This window comes from Dendropsophus ebraccatus, chromosome 1 (assembly GCF_027789765.1).
Source record: "Dendropsophus ebraccatus isolate aDenEbr1 chromosome 1, aDenEbr1.pat, whole genome shotgun sequence".
Classification (NCBI taxonomy): Eukaryota; Metazoa; Chordata; class Amphibia; order Anura; family Hylidae; genus Dendropsophus; species Dendropsophus ebraccatus.
The window spans coordinates 53251991-53273059 of NC_091454.1; the positions used below are offsets into that span (position 1 = coordinate 53251991).

General features: G+C 42.7%; 1 protein-coding gene across 1 annotated transcript; it reads left to right on the plus strand.

Annotated features, from left to right (window-relative positions):
* Window positions 1-1431: 1431 nt before the first annotated feature.
* On the plus strand, window positions 1432-20055 carry LOC138773913 (double-headed protease inhibitor, submandibular gland-like). The gene is made up of 6 exons (XM_069954394.1): window positions 1432-1516; window positions 2059-2084; window positions 2629-2753; window positions 4425-4470; window positions 8168-8283; window positions 19868-20055. Exons 1-6 carry the CDS (start codon window positions 1462-1464, stop codon window positions 19920-19922), a joined length of 423 nt encoding a protein of 140 aa, XP_069810495.1. The 5' UTR covers window positions 1432-1461; the 3' UTR covers window positions 19923-20055.
* Window positions 20056-21069: the final 1014 nt, after the last annotated feature.

The following is a 21069-nucleotide window of genomic DNA, read 5'->3' on the forward strand; positions in this document are numbered from 1 at the left end:
TCACATTAGACATTAAACAGACTACTAGTCCTTAAAAGGTCTGTTAGGTGTTTTGTGAAGACAGAAAGCAACTGTCAAGAATCTAGAGATTTGGGTTTTTAGAGGGGCATCCTACTTGCCGGGGTTAGCAAGTGTATGTGTGTGTGTGTGGGGGGGGGGAGCAAGACACTAACTTGAGATTTTTGTGTGCCCCCCCCCCCCTTGCTAAATTCAGCAAGTATGGGGTTCGAATGTACAGCGCCTTAATCCTGTACTTACTGGTGTGGGCACACTCTACACAGCCAGGCAATAATATTGGAAACAGATCACTGATCTCAGGGAGACTAGCCAAAGATAACACTGTCAGCTGCTGGTTAAAGCGCTCAATACAGTGAAATCCTAGGTGCATTGCCTCTCCCCCCACTTGCTGAACAAAGAACATTGGTCAGCAAGTAAGGGGTTAAGATACCTAACTACTTACTTACAGGTTCCTCTCAGTTCACCTCTTCTTTTTTTTTTATCAGCCAATTGGGCCACTGCTGCAGCTGCTGATCGGATTATACAGCAGCCAGCCTGGCACACAGCAAGCTCAGTGTGCCAGGTCTAGTAACAAAAAAAAAAAAGAGGTGAGCCGTTAATGGTAAGTATGACACCACCCCCATCCCCCCCATAGAAAACGCACCACGCCCACCCAGCAAGGGAGAGGGTCACTGTAGCTCCCACATCGGGTATTCAAAAAATCCACTCAAAAGCAGGAGCTTTCTGCTACTGGGTGGGAAACCATGTACATAGCAAGGAATCCAGGCTTTATGAGGGAATTGCCTGCTCCTGTACTGTAAGCAGTGGTGTGCTATGTACCGCTCCTTACTCTACGGCCCCAGAAGGTAAATAGTGATGCTATTGCATCACTAATTAACCTATTGAAATCCATGGACTGGGCGCTCTGCTATATGATTGCACAAAATTTTGTGACTTTTTTTTACAGCAGAGTTTTTATTTGTATAGAATATATTGCTTTTCCTCTTTTGGAGGTTGATCTACTTTTGTTATACTGCCCTTTAACTTGTGTCTATCCCACTGGCAATTTTATTCATTTTGGTCATTTTTGTAAAAAATTTCTCATAATCACTTAATTTGTGTCCACTTTTAGACTTCTCGTTTTCCCCTTTAAGAGTAACATCCTGCTATTTATTAAATTACATACATTAAGTACAACAAATATAACTAAGGCTGCAACTTCCCCTCTGATATTTCCTTATTAATTGAGTAAAAGCAAATATTTGTTAATGCTACCACTTAATAACTGAGAAATGACGGTATTTCTTGGCTGATGATGACATGACTTGGATGTTATATTTGTTTACCAGTATTGAGGGTGTCTCTTTTTAGGCCTGCCTTAAGCAAACCTCTTCAGGATATAAAAATGTGCAGCAACAGCCTACTTGAAAAATCTATTGCCCAGCTTCCAAACAACTCATCACCATGAAGACCATTGCAGTCATTGTCTTTGCTGTTGTGGTTTTTACCAGTTTCACAGGTTTTGATCCTTAATAATCGTGTATTTTAGTTTACTCTATTATTCGTTGTGTTGTTGTTGTCGTCATCATCATCATTATTACTATTTTTATTTGGCATATGAGGTTTGATCATTGCACAATAGTTGCTTTGTGACAATTTTAACTAATAATAAATGTTTTTAAAATGATTTATTACATGCATAGTATAATATAAAAGTACTTTTTTCAGCATATTAGAGAAGTTTATTACTAGAGATGAGCGAACCTGGAGCATGCTCGAGTCCATCAGAACCCGAACCTTCGGCATTTGATTAGCGGTGGCTGCTGAAGTTGGATAAAGCCCTAAGGCTATGTGGAAATAATGGATATAGTCATTGGCTGTATCCATGTTTGCCAGACAACCTTAGAGTTTTATCCAACTTCAGCAGCCACCGCTAATTAAATGTCGAACGATCGGGTTCGGATGGACTCGAGCATGCTCAAGGTTCGCTCATCTCTATTTATTACCTAAAATGCATTATTTTTCTCGCATTGTTTTTATTGTTTACATTTTATATTTCAGGTATTGTCTGTAATGAAGGCACTAAGGTATGTACATGTTTAATTTTTGGTTCCTGCATGGTCTTTATAAAGTCTTTAGTAGCACGGAGTGAGAACAATAGCGCAGAGATTTAATAGGTTTGGACCTCATAGCATCATAATGAATCATGATGCCGGGATTTCCAAGGTCCAGTCCTTACCATACAGTACATACTGTGCACGGGACGTATCTATGGAAAGTGTAAATGTGGCCATATATGGGCATTATTTCACTACACTGTACATATGCAGCCATAGTGGAAGAAGTCTTTCTGTACTTTATATCTTTGTCCTATACCCTGCAAAGGCTGTGAGACCAGGGCATCTGTAGCACACACCGAGCACTGCCGCAAAGGCGACATATAGCTCTGTGAGATGCTGCAGGGAGGAAGTTTTTTTTATCACATTTTTATTATTATTATTATTATTATTATTATTATTATTATTATTATTATTATTATTATTAATGATTTAGAGATGACCTAAGCAATAATCCATGGCCAAATTGATCATCTGTTTCAAAAGTTTTACAGCCCACTCTTTTCTAATTCAGGGTGGACAGAAGCAGAATGTATGCCAAGGAATAGGAGAAGCTTGCACCAGGGAATATAGACCAGTCTGTGGGTCTGATGGTACTTCCTATTCCAACAAATGCATGTTTTGCAGTGCTAAGAACAAGTAAGTGTTTAGGTTGTAAAACAAAGAGAAACAGACTTACTGTATAAGTATCAAACACTGAGGCTATGACTTTGCCTATGCTACAAAGTATGGGCAGCTTGTCAAGCCTTAAAAGACCACCACCAGTGTTGGTGGGAGATCTGATCATGGGAGAGTAGAGGTTTCTTGCACAGCCTGAGCACATTTCAGTATTAAATATAGTCCCCGGACAGATCCTTTAAGATACTGTTCCTACATAGTCTGGTAATGTCAACATTGATTGAATTGTATCAGACAAAGTCCCCCAGCAGGTAACACCCAGTTGGCTATTTAGTCATACATTTCTTGTAAGAATAACAGGAGAATTACACAATACTGTTAAACATTTATAAGAAAAAAATATTTCTGAATTATTATTTTATGGGTAATGCAATTTTTACTAAAACAGACAGGTAAGGAAAGGTCAGGTATTACCCATAGCGATTGGCGGTGCCAGCCACGGGCCCCCTGCCGGAAGGCATTTTCCCCCGAGTTGTGATGACATCATGACTTGGGGGAAAAGGCCTGTCTGGGCTGATGGACTGGCTGCTCAGCCAATCAGTGACTGGATCGGCATCCCATCCCAGTCACTCACTGGCTGAGCAGCCAGTCCATCAGCCGGGTCATGACGTGTCAGCTGTGGAGATCCCCGAGATCATATTTGCAGTCTAAGGTTCACAGTTTAGCCCAGTCCATCACACAGATGTAGCTCTAATTATTTTTTGCGCACAGACACCACGCTGGGACATATCTGTACCGCTTAGCCAGACCAGGGCCACATTATAGGATCCTCCCCACACCATAAGCCCGGTCATGTGAGCCTATGCATGTGTCTGGTCATGTGATCGCATGATCACATGATCGCCAGCTCATAGAGCTGTGCAAAAAGCCGAACAGGTAAACAAGTTGCACATGTCGGCATGGCATTTGTGCGCAACAAATAATTAGAGGTACATCTGTCTGATGGGCTGGGTTAAACTGTGAACCTTAGACTGATAATATGATTGGTCCCAGGGTGAATGATGATGAAGTCTGCATGTGTGTGGTATTGGTGTGATTAGCAGCTCATATGCTGCGTGTACACGGAGCGATAATTCGCCCGATCGTACGATTAACGATTTCAAAGTAACACATTTTTTTATAACGATCAGCGTTTAGACGGAACCATATATCATACGGAAAAATCAGTTTGTGATCGTTTTGCGATCGCTTAAGCCTATCTCGCACATAGATTAAATCGGTGAACGACTGTTTACACGGAATGATCTGCAAATTTTTTGCGAACAAAGATTTAAGAACATGTTGTAAGATCAAAATGAATGATTTCTCGCTCGTCATTTGATCGTTCGCTGCGTTTACACGTACGATTATTGTTTGAATTCGATCGTTATCGTGCAAACTCGAACGATAATCATTCCGTGTAAACGCAGCATTAGTCAGTACATTTTCTGACTCTAGGTGTAATCAATGAAGGTTTCCATTCATTGACAGCAAGGGGACATCAAATTAACAGCAAGCTGTGTTCAAATAGCATGTACGATATCCTGTTTAATAGTGAATACTGTGTATACAGCCTCTAGATAAATCAATGCAGTTCTAAGTAAATGTTGAACCACATTTAATATTGATACCATTTTATATTTTTAATTGCAGGGGAGCGAACATTGAGCTTCTATATGAAGGAAAATGCAGTCCAGAGGTTAATTTTTATTATTTTGTATTTGTAAATGTTACAGTTAGGCCACTCATATATGTAGAATTTATTTTGAATTTTGAATTTATTTTGAAACACCGTGATTTAATATTATAACCACAACAATGCAGTTACTAAATTTAAAAAAGAACAAGCCAATAACCTCCAGTGCTAAATACTAGCCTCTGAAAAGCATATTACAGCGCCTACAGTGCAGTTACATCCAGTGATTATTGCTCTGTGTAATAGAGACAGTGATTAACCGATGACAATGATCATCGGCTGATTGTTGATTTAGGTTTAGACCTAAAATTGTCAGGGGCTTGCCGCAGCGATGCTCAGCAATCACAGGCAGCGACAATCCCGGCCTGTGTTTGGCTGAGCGTCCTGTCCACTATCAATGTCCATGCAGCCCTTACTGCCCAATTATAGGGCCATCTAATAGGTCCAGTAAATGAGTGCCAATCTAGAAGATCGGAGCTTGTTTACTAAAATTATTGGGCCGTGTAAAAGTACCCTTAGGCTCTGCACAATTTCATCACTCTTCATCTTACCCCTTTATCTATAGTGCCAGAACAGTAATAATTCCCCCTAGGTGTCCAGTCCATTAATGAGCGAAGGTAAGTGGGCTGGGGGCTGGAGAGGTTTTCCCAGTAGGCAGTTAACTTACTCCAGTAAGTAGACAGGTCCCCCTAATTTCCACAGTAAATGAATGAGGTGCCCAAGTAGGTATTTTCCCCAGAGCATAAGTGCCCTAGTACTTTGTTTCCTTTGTATATAGATGACTCAGTAGGTAGTGTCCCCTGTACATAGCTCCCAGTAGGCAACAGCCCTCATATATAGGCCCCTTGTAGGCATTGGCTCCCTATAGATAGCCTCCAAAGGATAGTGTCCCCAAGAATATAAGGTCCTAGTAGGCTGTTTTCTATTATAGATTGGCCCCAGTGGGCCTGCAATATATAAAATGAGTGTTGTTCCATACTATTGCTTGCATTAGCAAAACCTTACTGCTAAAAGCACTGCTCACTAATACAGTCCACTGCAATATTCAACTTTATGGGTGCCCTTAATATGCTCATACAGTTAGAAAAGGGCTCAAGTGGAATGTTAAAACCATAAAACCCACCCCCTTGCGTACGTTCCTGAGTCCAATTTTATATTGCAGTATTTCAGTCAACATATTATGTTACTTTTTGAGTGGGAAAATTCTGCATTGGTCCGAAAAACAAAAGAGATGCAAGTCTTTCTGTTATCTATGCATTTTTTTTTATCACCTTCTTCTTATGTTCGGTTGCAATTTGTTGCTTTTGTATTTTTCAATGTTCATCCACTGATCATTTACCTCTATAGGAAAACACCTTACGGCTATGTTCACACAATGTATCTTTTTCGTATTTCTACGCCCGTTGTTGCAGATTGCAACAACGGCCGTAGTTAATACGAAAAAATATGTCTATGGGATCCTGGCTGGAGTGTATACTCATAGTATACGCTCCGGCCAGGATCCCTTGCGGCGCCGCAAACAACTGACATGTCAGTTTCTGCGGCCGCTATTCGGTGAATAGCGGCCGCAGAAACCCATGTCAGTGCACACTATGGAGCGAGCGGAACCAGTTATCATGTAGTTGCAGCACGTTTTCCTGTAGTTCCTACAGTAATGGTGAAAGCAATTTTTTTTTGATCTACGGGGGTTTAATGGAGACCTGTCACTCCCCCCGTGCCGGGGTGACAGGCTCCTGACCCCCTGTTAGAGCCCCCTATACTCACGTGATCCCGCCGGGTCCCGCTTCCTGAGCCGGTCGGGTCACGGTGATATGAGCTCCCAAAGCCCGGCGCGCACTGACAGCAGAGTCAGACGCCCATAGAGAATGAATGGGGAGTCCGATGCTCAGTCATTCTCTATGAGCATCGGACTCTCCTGTCAGCGCGCGCGCCGGGCTTCGGGAGCTGATATTTCCGTGACCCGACCGGCTCAGGAAGCGGGACCCGGCGGGATCACGTGAGTATAGGGGGCTCTAACAGGGGGTCAGGAGCCTGTCACCCCGGCACGGGGGGTGAAAGGTCCTCTTTAATAGGTCATCATTTTTCAAAAGACTGGATGACAGTTTTAAGAATTGTTGTAATTTTAATGTAAAACAAATGACTTTTTATATTCATTCATTGTAGCTCTCTACATAATAATGCATGTTTGTTGAGTATCCTACCTACCTTGTGGGTTTTCTGGCTACTTTTTTCCCTGATTCTTGCAAACAACATTTTTGAAAAATTAATTCCGAGTTTCAAATAAGAAGGTTAAATTAAAAACTTTTACAAAAACTTTACGCTGGGTACGCCGGGGGCGGGCCGGGAGGGGGTGTGGTTGGGGCAGAACGGGGGGCGTGGACTCATAGTCCGCGCGATTCACTATTTTTTTCTCTAAAAGATACACTGAAAACCTACTCCAGTCCTTAGCTGGCGTAGGTTTTCGAACGTGCGCACCGGAGCGCACAGGATTTATGTAGAGGCAGTCCGCCTCTACATAAATCTCTGTAGCGCCGGATATGCGGTTACATTTTTAAGTCCGGCGTAAAAAACGTCGGACTTAATAAATGTCCCCCATAGTGTACACTCCAGCTGGGATCCCTAGCAGCGCAGCAAGAAACTAACATGTCAGTTTTCTGCGGCCGCTATTGAATAAATAGCAGCCGCAGAAAACTGACATGTCAGTTTCTTGCTGCGCTGCTAGGGATCCCAACATGTCAGTTTCTCGCTAGGTCACAGAACAGCCAGTGTCTTACGTTGTGTGAACATAGCCTTAAAGTGTCACTGTCGTTTAATTTTTATTCCAGAAATCAATAGTACAGGCGATTTTAAGAAACTTTGTAATTGGGTTTATAAGCCGAAAAATGCATTTTTATCATGAAAAAGCAGTTTGAAGCTCTCCCCCCTGTCTTCATGGCTTGCTTATGGAGAGGGGAGGGGGGGAGAGAGATGAGGCACCAAAACAGGACAACAAAGAGTTAATCTACAGCTACAACACCCTCTATCTCCTCTGACAGTCAGCACTAATCTCTCTGACCTCTGAATACGCTTTCACCCACCTCCGTGTTTGTGTAATCCTTTGTAAAAAAAAATACGAAAATGACTCTTTAGGGTCGGTTCAAACCTACCGACTCGCAGCGTAAATCTCGTTGCGAGTCTGGCAGGTCCTGGCAGTTCCCGATCACTACATACTTGCAGCGGTCTGAAGGTATGTAATTCTTCCGCCCCCTTAAGCCCTTCGGCTCCCGCTCTGTTGTCTGCATACATTACCCGGCTCTGGCTGCATGGGGTCCCGGCGTGCTGCTCTGCTGCCCAGCCAATCAGTGGCTGCGGCTGGGCAACACACTGATTGGCTGGGCGGCAGAGCAGCACGCCAGGACCCCATGCAGCCAGAGCCAGGTAATGTATGCAGACAACGGAGCGGGAGCCCAGTGGGAGCCGAAGGGGTTAAGAGGGTGGCAGAATTACATACTTGCAGCAGTCTTTCAGACGCTGCGAGTCGGTATGTGTGAACCGACCCTTAAACTGATTTATTTCACCACACTAAACATATGCCACATGAGGGGGAATCGATTTCTGTACCATGCTGTGCTGTCCCATATAATATAAAAGCATTATATCTTGCGTCCCACTATATCTGCAGTATTTTACATCTTACATACTTTTTTTTTAACTAATTCAGAATGATTGCAGACAATTTAAAGATACCAATTTTTGCACTATGGAGTATGTTCCTATCTGTGGATCTGATGCTGTTTCCCATCCCAACAAATGTGCATTTTGCAGTGCTAAGAACAAGTGAGTGTTTGTGATGTTAAAAAAACTGTTTTATAAGTATTGTTCCTGGAAGTTGTGCCTATCCTGTCAACAGATAGGACTAAGGGTACTGTTACACGGAACGATAATCGGCTGAATCGGCCCGATTCCGCCAATTATTGCTCCGTGTAATAAATACAACAATCAGTCGATGACAACGATCATTGGCTGATCGTTGATTTAGGTTTGGACCTCTATTTGTCGGGCACCGACCGTGCATTGCTAAGTGTAATAGCGGTGCGCGGCCGGCGACTGACGATATACATTACCTGTCCACGCTCCAGGGCTGCTCCTGCGGTCCGCTTCTCCCCGGGACCTGCTCTCTCTAGCTTCAGCTGGCAGGCCACTCTGAAACTAGAGCGCGCGGGATCCGGGGAGAAGCGGACCGCAGGCCGTTAGCCTCCCTCTCATAATGGGAGTCTATGGGAGGCGCGCGCTGCTGCTCTCCCCGCGCTGAAGAATGAACATGTTCATTCGTCAGCGCAGAGAGACGCTGTGAGAACAGCAGCGCACGCCTCCCATAGATTCCACTAGTTTTGCTACGTTTGAACATAGCCTTAGAATGGAAAACCTGTCAAAAAATTATGGTTTGCTTAACCTTTTGTTGACTAGGCCAATTTTCAGTTTTGCACCTCCTACTAGCTCAGCCACGCCTCCTCTTTTTGCCCTTCAGCCTCCCTCAACCTGCTTGCACGCTCCCTCCTCCTTCATCATGCCCCAGGCAGGCTCAATCAGCATAGCGCTTATTACACTGATCAATACTATGCCTATGGCATAGCAATGGTCAGTATGTAATCTAATAATTGTATGTAAAAGTCCCCCAAGGGGACTTTAAGGCTTGGTTCACACACAGTATATTTCAGGCAGTATTTGGTCCTCATGTCAGGTCTTCATTGCAACCAAAACCTGGAGTGGATTAAATACACAGAAAGGCTCTGTTCACACACTGTTGAAATTGAGTGGATGGCCGCCATATAACGGTAAAGAACTGCCATTATTTCAATACAACAGCCGTTCTTTTAAAATAACAGCAAATATTTGCCATTAAATGATGCCCATCCACTCAATTACAACATTGTGTGATCAGATCCTTTCTGTGTTCTCAAACCACTCCTGGCTTTGGTTTCTATGAGACCCTGGCATGAGGACCGAATACTGCCTGAAATATACTGTGTGTGAACCCAGCCTTAATGTGTAAAAAAAAGTAAAAGTAAAAATGTTTTTTACACTACCCCAAAGCTCCTCCCCAATAAAAGTTAAAATCACCCCCATTCTCCCCTCAATTATCATTCTGTATGGCGAACGGCATAAACGAAAAGAGAGAAAAAAGCACCAGGATTGCCGATTTTTTTTGTTACATTATATATAAAAATTTTTTTACAAAAAGTGATCAAAAGTCTGATCTGCACAAAAAGGGTATTAATAAAAAGAAGAGATCATGGCCCAAAAAAAGACACCCCATACAGCTCCATAGGTGAAAAACTAAAAATGTTAAAAGAGTCACATTAGGGCCGTTTTATTAACAACAAGAAAATGTACCCGGCGCTGCCCGGGTATAAAGTGTTACTGTGTTAATTAGATTTGTTCCAAGGTTGCCCGGGAGACCGATCTATACCCTTTTTTTTTTTTAAGGGGAAATCACCAGGAGCCCTATTTATCCCTTAATACGCTATATACCCTGACAGTTCTGCACAATTTATGTAAATTGTAGGTTAGAAATAAACTAAAAACTTTAAACATCCTAAATACCTAATAGCCAAACTGAGATGTCATGTGATCAGACTGTTTACAGAGCCTGGTTATATACAACATTGGCAGTTTTATATACAGAGCCTGGTTATATACACCATTGTCAGTGTTATATACAGCCTGGTTATATGCAATATTGTCATTGTAATATACAGCCTGGTTATATGCAACATTGGCAGTGTTATACAGTATACAGCCTGGTATACAACATTACAGTGTTATACTGAGCCTGGTTATATACAACATTGGCAGAGTTACAGTATTTACAGCCTGGTTATATACAACATTGACAGTGTTATATACAGCCCTGTTATATACAACATTGACAGTGTTAGTGGAGGTCCTGTATACCTGTAGTGTATAGTTCTGGGGTCCTGTATACCTGTAGTGTGTAGTTTGCCCCCCCCACCGACTGCAGACCATATGTAAGGTGTGTGCAGAAAACCTGCAGCTTATAAAAATAAGTGCATACACAATCCTGCATCATCATAATCTGGCCCTCTTAGGCACTACCTTTCATCCTTGGTGAGGACAACACAGAAGAGGTTTCAAAGTTTCTAATACTGTATACACTCCCCCCCATGCAGGTAACCCCCGTACTGTATACACTCCCCCCTGCAGGTAATCCTATACTGTATACACTCCCTCCCTGCAGGTAGCCCCCATATTGTATAAACTCCCCCCCAGGTAGCCCCCATACTGTATACACCCCCCAACCCTGCGGGTAGCCCCCATACCCTATACACCCCCCACACTTGCAGGTAGCCTCCATACTCTATACAATCCCCCCCTTGCTGGTAATTTCTACACTGTATACACTACACCCCGCAGGTAGTCCCTATACTGTATACACTCCACCACCTGCAGGTAGCCCCCATACTGTATACACTCCCCCCTCCTTGCATGTAGCCCCCATACTGTATACACTCCCCCCCCCTCCTTGCAGGTTTTCCCCATACTGTATACACTCCCCCCTGCAGGTAGCCCCCATACTGTATACACTCCCCCCTCCTTGCAGGTAGCCCCCATACTGTATACACTCCCCCCCTCCTTGCAGGTTTCCCCCATACTGTATACACTCCCCCCTGCAGGTAGCCCCCATACTATATACACTCCCCCCTGCAGGTATCCCCCATACTGTATACACTGCCCCACTTGCAGATGGCCCCCATACTGTATACACTCCCCACTTCAGGTAGCCCCCATGCTGTACAAACTCCCCTCTGCATGTAGCCCCCATGCTGTATACACTCCCCCTGCAGGTAGCCCCCATGTTGTATACACTCCCCCCTTCAGGTAGCCCCCCATGCTGTATACACTCAGCCCTCCAGGTATCCCCCCAGGCTGTATACACTCCCACCTTCAAGTAGCCCCCATGATGTATACACCCCCCCAGGTAGCCTGTAAGCTTTATAAATTCCCTAACACCCCCTTACTGTATACATTTCCCAACACCCCCACCCCGCAGGTAAGCCCCTGTATACACTGTATATACACTGTACACTGTTAGGGTGTCTTCACACCTACCGGATCAGCAGCGCATTTCACGCTGCGAAATACGCTGCGGATCCAGTGTCATTCAACCCTATGACACTACATACTTAAATGCAAACGCTGCACGCGTTACGACCCTCCGGTCTTTCTCAACAGCATAAGATAAATGGTCATGATTACAACTTTATAGCAAAAGGAAGACATGTGATCCACAATTAAGTGACGTCATTATAAAGCACATGTTGTGTTAACACATTCATTACTATCAAGACGCAAAGTGAATTCAACTGGGCAAAATAAAATAGACTTATTACAAAAGTAAGAATAAATCAAAAAAATCAAAAAATGGCTGCAAAGAACAAGATGATATGTAACAAAGTAATACTTGACAGAGTACTTATAGTCCTCCTTCTGAATGAGAGTTGTATTTATCCTGTTTCAACCTGTTCTTGTGCCTAAAAGAGAAATGTAAATAAACAAAGTGTAGATGAGGCTGGGCGATTACAAAACAGTAAACAACATTAGTCAAGGTGATATATCGACCCAATGCTCAGATATTACAACCATGATTAGATATGTGTTATCTCATACTCCCTGTTCAGACCAAGCGGTTCTAAGGTGCGTAGGGAGTGAATCCAATAAGCTTCTCTCCGCCTAAGGAGCTGTTTAATATCACCTCCCCTCCGTGGTACCTTGACCTGTTCTAATATTTGAAATCGTAACTGAGAAATCTGATGGTTGAACTTGTGGAAATGATGAGGAACCGGTAACAATAAATTTTCCCTGCGAATAGTGGACTTGTGTTGGACTATTCGATCCCTTATTTTTTGTGTGGTCTCTCCGATGTAGATGAGACCACATGGACATTTCAATGCATAGACTACATCCTTGCTGTCACATGTGTGATACCCTCTAATCTTATAAATCTTACCGGAATGAGGGTGAGAGAAGGTATCGCCTTTAATAACATTGGAGCATTGTTGGCATCGGAGGCAAGGATAAGTGCCATTCCTACTTGTACTCAACACTTGCTGTCTACTAGTTTTCTTCCTCCCTCCAACACCAGCTTTCACCAGCTTGTCACGCAAATTTGGGCCACGTTTGTTGCACATAAGGGGTAAGGATTTAAATTCAGTTACATCGGGGTGGGCCTCATTCAGTATATGCCAATGACGTCTGACTGCTCTATCTATCACATGATTGAGAGGGTGAAATTTCCTCACAAAAGGTATACGTGGGGAGGCATCTCTGCTATGAACTGTTCTAGGGTTATCCACTGCTGACAACAGCTTTCTCGGGTAACCTCTCTGAATAAAACGTTCTTTCATCTTATCAACCCTCTCATTACACGTGACGGGATCTGACACAATCCTCCTGACTGATATCACATTGAGAGATCGGAATAGATTTCTTAGTTGCATGTGGATGACCACTGGAAAAATGTAGAATGCTATTCCGATCAGTATCTTTCCGATACAAGTCGGTGTCGAGTCTGCCATCAGCTGTCTTTAAGACAGATGTATCCAAAAAGTCCACTCTCTGCTGATCATAGTGTATTGTGAACTTTAACTCTTCCCACACTCCATTGATGTCTGAATGGAACAAAAGTAGGGTATCAAGTGGCCCCTCCCATATGCAAATGATATCGTCGATAAAGCGGTACCAAACCGCACATAATCACGGAACTGTGGATGTGAATACACAAACCTTTCCTCAAATGCCGCCATGTACGCATTTGCATAGGGAGGGGCCACATTAGACCCCATCGCCGAGCCTTGTTGTTGGATGTAAAAAGTATCACCAAATAAAAAATAATTTTCACGTAGCACCAAATTTAGGAGTTTTATGAAAAATTCTCGTTGTGCTAGAGTGTAACTGGTGTTAGACAGAAGGTCCTTGACAGCTTGAATCCCCTTGTCATGGGCAATCGACGTGTACAAGCTTTCCACGTTGATTGTCACTAGCCAACAATCTTTAGTAACAGGACCCAGGTTACGCAATTTCTGCAAAAAATCACCTGTATCGAGTAAAAAAGACTTAGTTTGTCTCGTCAAGGGGGTCAAGATTTTTTCCAAAACAATAGCCTAAGGGCTCAAAATGGAGTTAGTAGATGCAACGATGGGACGGCCAGGTGGGTCGTCCAGCCGTTTATGTATTTTCAGCAAAATATAAAGTACCGGTGTTATGGGATTTTTATTCATCAGGTAATCTGCAAAAGAAGGGTCAAGTACATCAGCCTCAATATATCTGTTAATCACATCCTGTATTTTCTTACGTATCCCATTCAACGGCTCTTTTGAAATCTGTTTATATGTGCTGCCATCGGCCAACTGGCGGTGCACCTCCCGCATGTACCGATCAAGGTCCATTACGACAACTGCACCGCCCTTGTCCGCCGGTTTCACAATACAATTTTTAGTCTGTAAAAGAGAATTCAATGCATCAAAGTCTTTCTTGGAAAAATTACTCTCAGTGTGGTATATACTACGTTCGTAATCTCTATTAAAGCGATCAACTTCCATACGAACTAACATGTACAAAAGTCTCAGTCGCATGATCAGTCTTAGGTGGATTAAAAGTACTCACATTCCTCAGACCTAAATCCTTCAGGGACAATCTATTTGCTGAAACCTGTTCAGATCGTGCGACAACAGTCTCTCCAGTGTCCATTTTGGAGAAATAAGTCTTAAGTCTCACATTTCTGAAAAATCTTGACAAGTCAATGTCTAACTGGAACGTGTCAAAACGTTCAATCGGGCTGAATGTAAGCTCTTTCTCTAGGACACTGACTTGACCGGGTGACAATGGTACTGAGGAAATGTTAATGACTAATGATTTATCTGTACCTGAGACCGAGTTTGTACCGCCTCTCCTAGTCTTTCGGGTGGAAGACGTGGACGGCCTCTCCGAGAAAAAGGACGTTGATCGCGGGAGCCCATTCGTTCGCCACTGGAGCTTGAGGATTGGGAACCCCCACCTCGTCTACGGGAAAAACCTCTTGAGCGAAAAGAGGGATCTTGCCATCTGTAGACGCGGTGGTTATTATAATGCTCTGTATCGCGTAAGTACTTGTTGCGCTTTTTATTTTCCAACTCTTTCCTGAATGAAGCAATGTGTGTCTCAGCTGTTTCTTTCAACTGTGTGTATTCTTCTGTAGAGAGACAATCACTCAATTGCGTCTCAGTAGAAATCTGGTCACGTAATGTAGTAGTTTCTTTCTGAAGTCTGGCTATCGTAAGCACCATAAGATCGTGTGAACACTTGTTTATCACTTTCTCAAAATCGGCTCAATAAGTGATATCCTCTGTGAAGAAAGTCGGCCTTAAGTTAACTCTGAGTCCACGTGGAATTTTTTGACTCCGAACGTATTCAGCTACTGTTGCTGCATGTAGTTCATAGCCAGTTAACTTTTTAAGGTCACGTTCATATGTGCGTTTCTTGAACTCACTCGCTGGAATCCGCAGGAACTCAACAGATGTCATTATTTGTTCCAAAACCCGCGAAGTCTCTTCACGACTTTGGCATTCAGTGATGAAGAGACTTCGCGGGTTTTGGAACAAATAACGACATCTGTTCAGTTCCTGCGGATTCCAGCGAGTGAGTTCAAGAAACGCACATATGAGCGTGACCTTAAAAAGTTAACTGGCTATGAACTACATGCAGCAACATTAGCTGAATACGTTCGGAGTCAAAAAATTCCACGTGGACTCAGAGTTAACTTAAGGCCGACTTTCTTCACAGAGGATACCACTTATTGTGCAGATTTTGAGAAAGTGATAAACAAGTGTTCACACGATCTTATGGTGCTTACGATAGCCAGACTTGAGAAAGAAACTACTACATTACGTGACCAGATTTCTACTACTGAGACGCAATTGAGTGATTGTCTCTCTACAGAAGAATACACACAGTTGAAAGAAACAGCTGAGACACACATTGCTTCATTCAGGAAAGAGTTGGAAAATAAAAAGCGCAACAAGTACTTACGCGATACAGAGGATTATAATAACCACCGCGTCTACAGATGGCAAGATCCCTCTTTTCGCTCAAGAGGTTTTTCCCGGAGACGAGGCGGGGGTTCCCAATCCTCAAGTTCCAGTGGCGAACGAATGGGCTCCCGCGATCAACGTCCTTTTTCTCGGAGAGGCCGTCCACGTCTTCCACCCGAAAGACTAGGAGAGGCGGTAAGAAACATCCGAGGAATTGGAGTACAAACTCGGTCTCAGGTACAGATAAATCATTAGTCATTAACATTTCCTCAGTACCATTGTCACCCGGTCAAGTCAGTGTCCTAGAGAAAGGGCTTACATTCAGCCCGATTGAACATTTTGACACGTTCCAGTTAGACATTGACTTGTCAAGATTTTTCAGAAATGTGAGACTTAAGACTTATTTCTCCAAAATGGACACTGGAGAGACTGTTGTCGCACGATCTGAACAGGTTTCAGCAAATAGATTGTCCCTGAAGGATTTAGGTCTGAGGAATGTGAGTACTTTTAATCCACCTAAGACTGATCATGCGACTGAGACTTTTGTACATTTATTTTGTATGGAAGTTGATCGCTTTAATAGAGATTACGAACGTAGTATATACCACACTGAGAGTAATTTTTCCAAGAAAGACTTTGATGCATTGAATTCTCTTTTACAGACTAAAAATTGTATTGTGAAACCGGCGGACAAGGGCGGTGCAGTTGTCGTAATGGACCTTGATCGGTACATGCGGGAGGTGCACCGCCAGTTGGCCGATGGCAGCACATATAAAAAGATTTCAAAAGATCCGTTGAATGGGATACGTAAGAAAATACAGGATGTGATTAACAGATATATTGAGGCTGATGTACTTGACCCTTCTTTTGCAGATTACCTGATGAATAAAAATCCCATAACACCGGTACTTTATATTTTGCCGAAAATACATAAACGGCTGGACGACCCACCTGGCCGTCCAATCGTTGCAACTACTAACTCCATTTTGAGCCCTTTGGCTATTGTTTTGGAAAAAATCTTGACCCCCTTGACGAGACAAACTAAGTCTTTTTTACTCAACACAGGTGATTTTTTGCAGAAATTGCGTAACCTGGGTCCTGTTACTAAAGATTGTTGGCTAGTGACAATCGACGTGGAAAGCTTGTACACGTCGATTGCCCATGACAAGGGGATTCAAGCTGTCAAGGACCTTCTGTCTAACACCAGTTACACTCTAGCACAACGAGAATTTTTCATAGAACTCCTAAATTTGGTGCTACGTGAAAATTATTTTTTATTTGGTGATACTTTTTACATCCAACAACAAGGCTCGGCGATGGGGTCTAATGTGGCCCCTCCCTATGCAAATGCGTACATGGCGGCATTTGAGGAAAGGTTTGTGTATTCACATCCACAGTTCCGTGATTATGTGCGGTTTGGTACCGCTTTATCGACGATATCATTTGCATATGGGAGGGGCCACTTGATACCCTACTTTTGTTCCATTCAGACATCAATGGAGTGTGGGAAGAGTTAAAGTTCACAATACACTATCATCAGCAGAGAGTGGACTTTTTGGATACATCTGTCTTAAAGACAGCTGATGGCAGACTCGACACCGACTTGTATCGGAAAGATACTGATCGGAATAGCATTCTACATTTTTCCAGTGGTCATCCACATGCAACTAAGAAATCTATTCCGATCTCTCAATGTGATAGAGTCAGGAGGATTGTGTCAGATCCCGTCACGTGTAATGAGAGGGTTGAGGAAATGAAAGAACGTTTTATTCAGAGAGGTTACCCGAGAAAGCTGTTGTCAGCAGTGGATAACCCTAGAACAGTTCATAGCAGAGATGCCTCCCCACGTATACCTTTTGTGAGGAAATTTCACCCTCTCAATCATGTGATAGATAGAGCAGTCAGACGTCATTGGCATATACTGAATGAGGCCCACCCCGATGTAACTGAATTTAAATCCTTACCCCTTATGTGCAACAAACGTGGCCCAAATTTGCGTGACAAGCTGGTGAAAGCTGATGTTGGAGGGAGGAAGAAAACTAGTAGACAGCAAGTGTTGAGTACAAGTAGGAATGGCACTTATCCTTGCCTCCGATGCCAACAATGCTCCAATGTTATTAAAGGCGATACCTTCTCTCACCCTCATTCCGGTAAGATTTATAAGATTAGAGGGTATCACACATGTGACAGCAAGGATGTAGTCTATGCATTGAAATGTCCGTGTGGTCTCATCTACATCGGAGAGACCACACAAAAAATAAGGGATTGAATAGTCCAACACAAGTCCACTATTCGCAGGGAAAATTTATTGTTACCGGTTCCTCATCATTTCCACAAGTTCAACCATCAGATTTCTCAGTTACGATTTCAAATATTAGAACAGGTCAAGGTACCACGGAGGGGAGGTGATATTAAACAGCTCCTTAGGCGGAGAGAAGCTTATTGGATTCACTCCCTACGCACCTTAGAACCGCTTGGTCTGAACAGGGAGTATGAGATAACACATATCTAATCATGGTTGTAATATCTGAGCATTGGGTCGATATATCACCTTGACTAATGTTGTTTACTGTTTTGTAATCGCCCAGCCTCATCTACACTTTGTTTATTTACATTTCTCTTTTAGGCACAAGAACAGGTTGAAACAGGATAAATACAACTCTCATTCAGAAGGAGGACTATAAGTACTCTGTCAAGTAGTACTTTGTTACATATCATCTTGTTCTTTGCAGCCATTTTTTTATTTTTTTTATTTTTTCTTTACTTTTGTATTAAGTCTATTTTATTTTGCCCAGTTGAATTCACTTTGCGTCTTGATAGTAATGGATGTGTTAACACAACATGTGCTTTATAATGACGTCACTTAATTGTGGATCACATGTGGATCACTTGCTATAAAGTTGTAATCATGACCATTTATCTTATGCTGTTGAGAAAGACCGGAGGGTCGTAACGTGTGCAGCGTTTGCATTTATGTTTAAATAAAAATTTTAAGAAGCAGTATACAAGAGCGAGTGCCGGGACCTATTCATTTATTTGGTTTGCTGTTTGCCACGAGCACCGTGCAGCCTGAGCTGGAGTGCCGGTTGATATACTCAGTGACACTACATACTTGCAGCTGCATTGACATCCCGCTGCGAGTATGTAAATTAACCCCCTTGGCGGCCGGAGCATAACTTTTACTGACAGAGGCACCCATCATCCTGCCCACACAGACCGCTGTTAGATCGTGCAGGCTCCCCTCCAGTATGTTCAGCGCTGTGCTGCTGCTGCCAGGCACAGCTCTCTCCTCATGGCTCTCGACGTCCCCTCCGAAGCAAGCTGGAGTGGTGTGTTGCTAAGGCTTCCAACTGCCGTCTTTGCTGGACACAGCTGCAGCTAATTATATCACCTGTGTTTGCAGTGTGCAGATTCTCCCATTCATCTCTATGGGGCGCCGCTCTTCCCCCTCCCCCTCTTCTCCTGTACATCTGGCGGGGACGGGACCTTTGCTCTAACCTTCCCAGGCACCCTATGTGTATTTGGGCCAAATTTGGGGTCAAACGGTTCAGGCGTTTGGAAGTCTATACGGGACAGACAAACAGACAGACTTTCATTTGTATGATATAGATTAATTGCAAAAAAAAAGGATTTCAATAAAAAAAAAAAATCATCAGAAAATCTGTGTAAACCTGCATATGGTTGTGTTCGGACTGACCTATAGAATAATGGTTTCACATTACTTTTACCGTAAAGTGCATTATGTAGACACAGGAACCCCCCAAAAGTTACCATATTGCATTCTTTTTTCCAATTTTACCAATTTATATTTTCATAAATAATATTTTGGGGTTCCGTCATACATGTTATGGTAGAATGAAAGACGCCATTACATGGTACACCTATTCCCGGAAAAAAACAAGCCCTTACATGTCCCTGTAGATAGAAATATGAAAGAGCTAGAGCTCTTAGAATGGGAGGAGGAAAAAACTAAAACACAAAATTGAAAATTGGCACGGCCCACTGGGTCATTTTTGGCTTGGTTTTCAAAGGGTTAAAATACACCACTGTTGTACCTATCAGTAGTCAGTACATAAGGCTATGTTTTCTTACTGAATAAACAGCCATTTCGCATGAACGCCCTTTGTTTAGCGCTCCCTATGGCCAGAATTAATAGGCGAGATCATTAATTCCAGCGTAGATAGCATTAAAAAACAACCGTTGAATGGTCGTTGTTTATAAAGCATGTAAACATAGCCTAAATCAGGAAAGCAGGCCAATGTGTAAAAATGAATGCATATTAAAAAAAATATATCTATATAATGCTGAAACTTTTTCTTTTGCTCATTATTTAGTGCCAAGCCCTGGCTCACATTTGTATCACATGGAGAATGTCCAAAGAAAGGATAAATGCAGCATATTTCAATTTCTCCTTATATGAAGAATAAAACTGCAATGAATGGAAAGATGTAATGTTGGATTTTATTCTATTACATTTGACCCTTATCATTGATTAAAGGAAATGAGCATTTAAAAAAGCAAACATATTTTTCATGTATTTTTTTAATGCCTTATTAATTTTTTTTTTTTACAAAATTCCCTTTTACAATCCTCTCAAATGGAAAAGGATACTTAGATATTTAAAGGTGTTTTATGAATATGATTATATATGGCAGTAATGGTTTCTCAGTGTTCTTCAGAGAAAAAAAATCTATGGCTATGTTCACACGATTTTCAACGGACATTATTTGAGTATCAAATAACGTCCGTTGTTTAACAAAGTTTGGCATTGTATGTTATTCAAGTTTAGGTTGAATGATGGCTGCATTCGACACCCATTTGGATGTGGCTATTTCTAAAGGTCTATTGAATTTTGGTGCATGGTGATGGTGAAAGTTCAGCAAAAAAAACCACACCATAAAATAATGGCCGTTATTCTATGCATTGTGTGAACCAACGGCCGTTGTTTCCATAGACTTCAATGGAAATAATTGAAGACTGAATATAAATCCCATACTTTTTAAGATCAAATAACGGCAGTTATTTTATGTCTGAACATGACCTCTTAGTGTAGCAGTTGAGGATGTGGATCCGCTGGACCACGGAAAGTGATAGAGAAAGCCACACCAGGGAGTACAGTCTAAGGGGCCGCTGGTCTTCACCAGTGTCCGCCACAAGACAGGTTGGACTTGCTGTGGCAGGCAACCTCCAGGTTGCTACCCCTGGTTTGACTTGCTTGCAGTTGCTGGTGTGATGCAACAGATAGCAACGTAGACAAGGTGCAGCCTGGAACAGCAGCAGGGAACAGTACAACGGATAGCAACACTTTAATAGGGTAGGAACACAGGGGCTCTACCAGAGAAGCCAGGACAGGGTAGGGCTATTTATACACATATGATGCAGACAGCATCATATTAAGGAAATGCAATAAAAAATTTAATTGAAGGCTCTTTGGCTTCTGGTAAGTGATGGTGTAAGTGCAGTAGGTGTGTAGTAACACCACTCAGGGCCGTAATAATGGCTACTGCTGCCCTAGGCTCTAAACCTGAAGACGTTC